Raw genomic sequence first — 10,057 nt, 5'->3', positions numbered from 1 at the left:
ACGATTATTATTTGTTTGTATTAAGCTTAGATCATATAGTTGGTATAGAGTATACCTATAACGGCTATAACCTACCTATACCTAGCTATTCATGAATAATACCCATAACAAAACCCATAACAATATCATCATCCTAATAATATTGTTATTATTATAATCATACCCATCGTGTACTCGTTGCAGGCGAGTGTGATGTAAGTGCGTAACGCCGTAACGGTACTCGCGGTTACGCGTCAACGACAAGCGGCGGCGGACGAGCGGTAGCGGTAGGTGTGTTGTAGTCGGCGGCGCAAGTACACACGGTAGGCGGCCTGCCGCCGACGCCAAAGGGGGGTAACGGCCCGACGGGTGGGTGGGCTGGCGGCGGGCGGCGGCGTACTCGCGCGTGGTTGCCAATATACGCGCGCGCGCAACGCGTTTCGGACGCGATTCAGATCGTAAATATCGCCCGCGGCTGTTGGAAGTGCATTCAATAGCGATATTTTCTACGCCCGCCCGCCGCCGCCGCCGCCGCCGACTCGCTGTTTCCGTTTTTTTCCCCTTTTCACGACGACCCTGTGAATTTGTGATATTACTATTATTATTTACTCCGTGTCCGCTTAACAGTCGAAACTGACCAAAATCAGTTTTACTTTTCCGCTTTCTGATCGACCGTTTTTCGATATTTTGTTCGCGAGTCCGTCGATTAATAATAATTACCTATATTATTATTAATCTATTATAAACCGTTACGATAACGTCAACCGTACGACAAAACGGCCAGTGACGACGATAACGACAACAATTATACGATATTAATAATAATATTATGAACGCGGACGGCGCAACCGCAGCAGCTGCAGCCACGACTAGGACCGACGACGACGACGACGACAAACGCGCGGCACTAAAAGACGTTAATATCACTCATTATCGTCGTTAAAAGCGGTCGCAGCGAGTATAATAGCTGCTGCCGGTGGCTCACGGGTTCAGTTTTTCCCACACCCCCCGACCATAAGACATTTTGTGATAACGATTGTTATTGTTATTTATTTTTACGGGCGTGCGTAAACTAGGACGTGTAGTTCAGTAGGTAATAGTGTAGGACGTATTAGATAGACGTTACTGCACTAGGCAGGAAGGTAGGCAGACAGATTGGCCCGTATCGGATTTCCGTTCGCCGATCGATCTGTAGGTATAATATTACACATTATTATTATCATCGTAGCAATAAATCGTAGCCGTCCGCTCCGGCGGGATCGATAAGTTAGTGTGTGTGCGTGCGCGCGTTGTCCGCCGCCATCGCCGTCGATGAACGAACTTTTCGGCGGTTTTTTCGCGTAAAAGCCTACGGGATGGATACGTGCGTGGACCCCAACGTACCGCCGTGGAAGTTGGAGCTGATCAATAGGAGACGGACGAGAAACAGTCAATCAAAGTGCGGTGGCGGTGGCGGCGGCGGCAATAACGAACAACAACTACAGGTAAAACCAGTTCAATGGACCTGGTCCCCCCCCACCACTCAACACTTTCTCCAGCAGCCGAACGCCGCCGCCGCCGCCCAGATACCGATGCCGCAGCCGTCGCATCAGCAGCAGTCCACAGTCGTAGTCGGCACCGCCGTGTGTCCAACCAGCATGAGGCTGTTCAAGTGCGAGGCCACCGCTATCATGACCAATTTCAAGAAAAATCCACAGATCAACCGCTGTCGATCAAAATTCAAAACCAAACCGCAGATCATCACCGAGATCACCAATGGCCTGGACTACCATTCGGATTCCAGCGAAGAGTTCAAGTACGGGCCGGGCATCGTGAACAAACTCAAGTCCAAGTACATGAGCATGACGGTGCGCGAACAAAAACCCAGACCGTCGTTGCGCCGGTCCACAAGCATGGACAACATCGTTGACGACAAGCGGCTCATCGACAAACCCAAACTCTACTCGCAGCCGGACGTTGTCAGTATGGCAGCATCCGTAAAGAGCGAGACCATGAAACGTGCCCGTTCCATGGAGACTTTGTCCGATCCCCATTCGGGCAACACCAATGGCTACATGGATGAACAACAGCCGAAAACAACAAATGGTGATTTGCCGCCACCTGATGTCGTCAAAACGTATAAAAAAATATTTGAAACCAAAACACAGACCGAACTGAAACCCATCAAGATAAAGCCTGCAATACTGCCTAAGCCAATGATGAGCCCAGAAAAATCACGTCCGGCTAGAATGAACAAAGCGCCATTGAAGAAAATGTCCCCACCGATTAAATATCCAAACAGGTAATAATATGCACATTTAATAAGGTGTGGATAAGTACAGACTCACCCACATTTGAAATTTACCGAAGTAATTCATAACTATTTTAAATTCCTATCTCATAATAATTACAAGACAATTAGTAAGAAATTATAATGGACACCTATTCTAGATAGTAATAGGTATGAATAAAACATTTATTCATTCATAACGTCAATAGGTTCCTATTAATTTAATTTGAGTTCTATGAGTTTGGTGATCACTCGTTCAAACTTACTTAACGTTAAATAAATAGCAAATAAGATCAAAATTATATCATAATATTATTACTTCCGTTAACAGTTATTATGAGCTCATTAAATTCTCCTAATTACTTCAAATACAGTTTAAACTAGGTACCTGGTGCGGCTGGTGGCTATATACCTTTAAAACCTACAGTTTGAATGAGATTTATTTTTTTATAATTGTCTACTTTATGATTTAATTACTTACATACCAGTCTATTTTACTTAAATGTTACATTGTCGTACCTATTTGATAATTATTAATATCTATAATTTAAAAATTTGTTATGTATGTATTTGTTTAGTTATCTACAGATATCACTTATAAAACAACATTATATTTTTGATAATAGATGCTACCTATATAGTTCATCAATCTCATTTTTCCCCACTCACTATTTATTAGTTAGGTATTTTATTATGTACAATTGCCTCATGATTTGTTATGTATTTATTTGTCAAACAATGATTGTACAGTAAATAAAATTTACCTATATTCATATTTATAGTTTAGTAATTAATTTTTTTAATATTAGCTACTTTCCAAATGATTTAGTATGTGGGTATTTTCAATATGTTATGACAGTTATAACATATTACATTTTATAGGTAGGTACTCGTGGAGATCTTAAAACATAGAACAAATTTAAATAGTTTCAAACCAAATGCTCTTAATAAATAGGTACCTATTACCTAAGTATTTCTTAATAAATAATATAGGTAACAACAATGTTAATAAAAGGTTGATTTGAATTTAATATTAAGTATCTACCTATATTATGTTTACCTTTGATGGCCTTATTACCTTGCTTATTGCCTATTCAAATTGTTCAATGATTAGGTATAAGTTATGTATTCATTATGATATTATTAGACAATTTAATTTATTATCTAGGTACCTGAATGTTGTTAAAATATTACTTTTAAAATTAATATATACTGTTATTAAAAATCATTAAGTATATCTAATTAGGTAATCTTTTTATAGATTAAAAAAGAAGGAGTCGTTGGGTTTTGATCGTTCCAAACCATTGATCAATGATGAGGTTAGTTCTAGCCAAGATGAATCATCTATGTCGTCTGACGATGGTGGATCACAACGACACAGGGTTACTATTAAAGCTGCCATTACTGCAACAGCTATTGATAATAAACCAATATCAATACAAACCAAGCAGATATGTGTTATCAGACCAACAACCAGAACTACTTTACAGCCTGAAGAAACTACAAATGCTCAATTGTCTGATAAAGAAATAGAAAAAAAATTTATAAATAATAGTAATAATAGTACCAACAATATCAATAATACCAATAGTACCAATAATACCAATGGGGAAAAAATAATAAGTGGCTTATGGGATAAAAAACGTTGGGATAATCATGAAAACAGTGTAGTTTTTAATTTCGTCAACAGAAAAGGAGTCCCAAACTATATTGACAGTGAAGGTCCAGTGCAAAGAAGAGACAATTCCTATGTAATATATAAATTTCATTGACTTATTATTTTTATGTTATTAATTTATATAATTTTAGGGAGTTAAAGATGGCTGTATCATGTTGGACGCTCACTGTGAAGAATCAAGTACTGATGATATTGACAATGTAAATAATGATAATTATGTTACTTTTGTTGGTGATAATATTATAATTGGCCGTTCAAACCTTCGAAAAGAAAATTCACCAACTCCAAAAAAAGTAAGTTTTATTGCCTTCAAAATGTTGTCTTACATAATATGTATACCTACTATTATTATTAAGTAACCATATGCATTTCATATTTTTATAATATTATAATTACATTTGATATCTCATAATTCACTCATTATTCTTATCCTTATTATTTATTAAGTATTTATTTGAACTCTTCTATTTTTTATCAATTTAATAGTGACTTTTATTATGTTTATGGTTTTGGATATAAAATTATGAATTAAATTAATAGTTATATTAAGTTTATGTTAAGTTTTTAGCACTGCTTGTAAAATTAAAAACTGATTAAAATATACTTGATCTATCATTAAAATGATTTACTCAACGACGGTGGAAATTTGAAATATAATGGCTCAGATATTACTATATTAGTTTATAATTTACTCAACTATTTTGTTTTGTATATTATATTCAAAGGAATATATTAGAAAGGAATTTTTTTGGGATTATATTCTACAATTTCTGAAAGCTTTTTTACAATGTATCAGATTTCTATAATTGAAATGACAAAAAATCATAGAAATAAATATTTTATTAAGTATTTAATTTGTCATAGTTACATATAAAATAATAAAAAAAAAAAATTTAGTTTAAAATCTAAATCATAAAGTAATATTAAACATAATAATATATACCTAGTAAGAAATAATTTGCAAACATTATAAAGTTTTGACACTAAATTTCAAACAGTAGTTATGTTAGTTTTAATTGCAACTTATCTTTATCTGATTTTTCTGTTTGAAAATAATTGAATAAGTAAGAATAAAGAGTAGATTAAACAAGTTTTTTATTATTATTATTGCTTGAAGACATTCATCATAGGTCAATGAGCTGGTTCTTTATAGAAATAGCCTCGGGCATTATTATTTATTTTATAAATACAATATGTACGCATTCTTTTGCACAATGACACTTGAATGCTGAAGTATTAGCCACTGGGCAACACGATGCCCATACAATATTTCCTGTTTCAAAGATTTTTTTGTAGTCATTACTTCAGTATTATCTTAGTTAAATATAAATGTTTTGAATGTTATAACTTTGTTAAGATTTTACTTAATGTCCAGGTAAGTTTCTATAAATAGACAATTTAATGGGATATTTTCTCAGTAAACAAGTATTATACTTTAAATAAATAATATCTAATTTATAAAAAGAATAACATGTGGTAAAAAGAAAAACTGAATCCATCAAAAAACTTTTATTAAAATATTTGATGAAAATATTGATTGAAAAGCCTATCCTAAAAAATATTCCGTGCATCCTAATGTCAGAATGACTACAAGAATTCTATACTTTTTTTCGCAAAATAACAAATTAGCTAATATTTTATAGTGTTTACTAAAATTGTAGTTAATACTAAATTATGTATACTGTATTCAGATTAATCTTTATAGGTTTAGGAAAATTGCCTGGATAAGATATATAATATATTACAATATGATTGATTTTATTGATTTAGATATTGTTATTAAGTGTACAAAATGTACCATTAAACATGGTACTTTTTAATTTATTGATGATTCAGATTATTATTCTTCTATTAACTTTATTAAAATTAGATTGTTATTCACCGCGTTTGCCGAGGTACCAACCGTGATATTTTAATGGGAAATTGAATAAGTAATTATGTTTTCTTTGTACTTTCGAGTGAGATTATAAGGTGTATTATACTTATAGTACTATAGTTTATTGCATATACTGCATGGATATTTTAGGTTGCCATACCGGTTTTAGGTCAATCATTAGCGAAAAAATGTAGTCCGATAAAAAAAATAACCAATCTACAAACAGTTTAAAATTCGCGATACAAAATTAAAATTTTTAGTGGTAGCAAATACTTCGTTGTATGAGAATATAGTATCTGAAGGTCATAAACCGTGGGTCATTGTGCTGTAATAACAACTTATAACGGCACTGTGTTCTATTAAGCATTAACTGTTGGAGACTAAGTAAACCTAGTTTAAGGTCATACGCAATTGAATCTGCAAATAATTACTGTTTTAATTTTTAATGCGATATCGAGTACGTGACAGACTTTTGTTGTGTTATACATTAGCAATACCATTTATTTTCTAGGACCTTCACATAAAATTCTCTGACGTACTCGAAACGACGCACGAATATCCATCTGAAGCATCAATGTTAGTTGAAGAGGATTCTACAAAAAACGACGATTCTACAACCATGTCGCCAAAAAGTAATGTACACAATATTTATCGTCTGGAATACCATTAGATTTTTTTCTCGCAGACTGGAATAAAAACAATAGTTCATATACATGATCTTATTATTATGTTCCTTAAAAAACTATAAACCACTTAAATGTATCATATTTTGTCAGAATATTTATTTACGTATTGTTATCATCGATATGGTCTGCAATCTGCATAAAGTAGGTCACGAATACTTTCACTGATGGTCAAGGTTCAACATTGAAATTATACATCTTGAAATATCCCGTTTGCATATTATAGTTTTCAACTATTCTCATTATATACACATAAATATATATATATTTATTTACCACATTACTATGCGTGTATAATTCATCCGTCATGATGACCGCTTATTTATTCCTTTGCACTTGAATCGAACTAAAATAATTATAGGTATTTAGCATATCAATAAGGACACCGCGTATTAATTTCATATAGACATTCCTTTCAAACAAACTTTTCGAAACCCAGTTTTATATTTTACATACTTGCAATGTATACATATATATTATTATGTTAACATGCGCATACACTGGCTTGATTAAAAATATTCCGAGAAGGTTTAAAAAAAATATAAATTAATCGGAAATTAATAAAATCACAATAACATAAAATACTTCGATTTTTTAATGAGTGTGCATTTTCGATTTTATTTATTGTAAATTTGTAACAAAAGATTATTACTGTATAAACAGAATCGAATTATATTTTTGTATCTAAATTTAGTTTTGGAGAAATATTTTTTGTTAAACGTTAAATCATAATTTTGTTGTTTCAGGTAAATTTGGCAATTACATTCCAAGTAAATTGGGACCAAATGAAGAAGCATTCCTCGGTGAATACGGTGTGAGCAGAAGTAATATGAAACCCGTAAAACGCGCGGTCGATAAAAACGAAGAAGACATGTCAGTGATGGACACATATGTGCCCTGGAGTGAAGAAACTACACCCGATCTCTTGTTTTGAGTTCCTAATCTTTATATTTTGTATTGTATGAGCTCAATGGTGTTTTTTCCAAACAATATAAATTTAACGGGAAAATCGATTTCTTTACGTATTTTTTTTTTTTATATTAAATAACTATATTACCTGTATTAAAGTTTAATTTAAACATGGCCAACACGATAAAATACAAGACTCAATGAGAAATTCCTCGACTGAAAAACTACATTCTTTACATAATATTTATATATTTTTACGATTCCTATAAATACGTGTAATATTTTTTTTGCTATGTAGTTTTCGTTTATTATTTAATATTTCTACTATTAACTTTGATGTTGTTTATTTATTTGTGCTTTTTTCTTTTTTTATATAATATAATACAATCATAATAATATGATATTTCGGTGTTTAAACGCATTTTGTACCTATTTTACATATTGGCATCGTTTTTGAAGTTTTAGAATTGAAATAAACCGTTTTGACATGTTTATTATATAAAAAAAAAACAGCAAGTGTTGTCTTACAATCCATAATCCGTCATCCATGTGCATAATATTGTAATTTATAATATGTATTATTAAAACTGAGTGTCAACATAGTTCCGACGTCTCGGAAATTGCATTACCGGTTCGAGCGAAGGAATGAAAAAAAAAGGGAGGAGGACGTCACTAAAACATGGCTATAGTACCTCTACGGTTGTCCGCGCCTGGAAGAAATACGATTATAAGACTACGCGTTCAGAGGATTAAATAGAAACGTCTGACTAGAGAATTAAATTATTATACTCGTGCGCTGCAACTATATTATAGCCGTCTCGTTGATGTCCGCAAGTCGCTAGAAGAGTCGTTCTCATCGTTCCGATTCTAGTGCAATATAATATAATATTGTTTTCCTACCGATAATTTTTTTTAAACTTATATATTTTGAAAACTGTCTGGGTATTAGCTGGTATATCGATGGTGACCGTACATTTTAACTCCGTCGAAATATTAAATTAAATTTATAAGTGTTTTCTATAGTATTATTATACACAGCCATACGGGACAAACACGGTGTGCGCTCTGTAGGCTGGAAATACTCAAATACATAACAACATGATCATGCACATAATATTATGGGGCACACGTGCCGATCGATCGTTGCGGCAACTTTTAAAAGCACTAGTCAATGACTACAAATTTGCTGAAACACATTTTTAAATCAAATATCTTATGAATTTTGAAGGAAAAAATAATTTCCCAATTTTATTTTCGTAGTTTTGAATACCAAAAAAATTGAATTTTGTAATATTATCTATTGTTTAATTGTAATAATTTCTCAGAGTGAAACGACTAACGATAAACAATATATTTATTGTATTAGGGTATTTTAAGTAGGGCTTAGCACCCGAATCATATTTATTCGTGTTTTGGGTTTTGGGTGTTGTATAGGTACTTGTATTTGGGGTGTTCAAACACCGGAATAAAAAATTTAAACAAACGTTTAGATGTTAATAGCCGTTATTATTCGTGTTAATATTGGTTAATACGGGTATTAAGTAGTTCAGAAAAAACATAATTTTAGATTCTGAGCGGAGCGAGGAAGCTATTGTTTTTACAATGGTGTTTATTTTATTTTTATTTTTATATCCTGTATACAAAATTTCTTCCAGAAGGAGTGTTTCGATTTCAACATATAATACCTTATCTTTTACAAATTGGATCAAGATGGTACTTTAGAGAGGTCATTTTTCGATTTTCTAAACAGTTATTTAATGCCACGGAAAAAAACACCGGAAAATTACGAAAAAACGCTAAAAATGGGATTTTAATTTCCAACGCTTTGTTTATCATCATAGAAACGAATAAAAAATTATAATATTTTAATATTAATTCAACTTACACGATAAAATAAATAATAACAAAATATAAAATATCTAGACTGACAAACCGTCTCCGCTCAGAATCGTTTTTCTTATACAATGATATTATATCATTGGATTCAAGTCTAATACAACCAATATACAATTACCCACTTGTAATCTACTGTACAGCAGAGCGACATCCACTTACCTGCTTTTTTATAGTTATTTTTATTAGATATTTTTTTTAAATTTTTATTGTTTAACCCCTAGTCCTAAAATTGTTATTATTAAACAAATAATCAGCTACAAAATAATACTAACCACTAGTTAATTCCGGTACAAGATGCCCTGATTTTTTAGCCCTCTAATAATATTATTGTATCTATTTTCCACCTATGGGCTTCAGTGAATCATTAAGATTTAAAACTGTTTTAGGTATTACGAAAAAAAATTGGGTCATAAACACGACAAAAGTCGGTTCACTCTGAACTGAGAATTCAATAGTATGGTTCGAAGTCTTTAGGTTTTCATAATATTTTAAACTTACTTAGACAGAGTATAGAATATATTATTAGGTACCTACCTACCTATCGTATTATTATGCAGTCGTTCAGTCGTTGCCAGATAATAATCTACTTAGAACAGAGGCGGCGCCAACACTGTTAAACAGTGGTTCTCCGTATTCGATGTTATACCTACTTTAGTCGGTTCCTATCTACTTACCTACTAGCTACTATAAATATAAATAATATCAGAAAATCAACATCTAAACATTACAAATTGTGTAACTGTTATTTGGTATTATAAAATACCTAT

The 10,057-nt window shown here is 32.4% G+C and overlaps 1 protein-coding gene across 1 annotated transcript; it reads left to right on the top strand.

Annotated features, from left to right (window-relative positions):
- The first annotated feature begins 400 nt into the window (after nt 1-400).
- LOC100161914 (probable myosin light chain kinase DDB_G0279831) lies at nt 401-7,901 on the top strand. Its single transcript, XM_001950028.4, has 5 exons — nt 401-2,260; nt 3,510-3,999; nt 4,058-4,219; nt 6,314-6,434; nt 7,232-7,901. The coding sequence occupies exons 1-5, from the start codon at nt 1,335-1,337 to the stop codon at nt 7,417-7,419; spliced, it is 1,887 nt and encodes a 628-aa protein (XP_001950063.1). The 5' UTR covers nt 401-1,334; the 3' UTR covers nt 7,420-7,901.
- The last annotated feature ends 2,156 nt before the right edge of the window (nt 7,902-10,057 follow it).

Source organism: Acyrthosiphon pisum, chromosome A1 (assembly GCF_005508785.2).
Source record: "Acyrthosiphon pisum isolate AL4f chromosome A1, pea_aphid_22Mar2018_4r6ur, whole genome shotgun sequence".
NCBI lineage: Eukaryota > Metazoa > Arthropoda > Insecta > Hemiptera > Aphididae > Acyrthosiphon > Acyrthosiphon pisum.
The sequence above is the reverse complement of the archived record's forward strand: the minus strand, read 5'-3'. Positions and strand labels throughout refer to the sequence as shown.

Coding starts and splice junctions, on each gene's coding strand:
- LOC100161914 (XM_001950028.4), top strand. CDS start 1,335: ATGGATACGTGCGTGGACCCCAACGTACCGCCGTGGAAGTTGGAGCTG. Junction 4,000..4,057: donor AAAGAAGAGACAATTCCTAT/GTAATATATAAA, acceptor ATATAATTTTAG/GGAGTTAAAGATGGCTGTAT. Junction 6,435..7,231: donor TACAACCATGTCGCCAAAAA/GTAATGTACACA, acceptor TTGTTGTTTCAG/GTAAATTTGGCAATTACATT.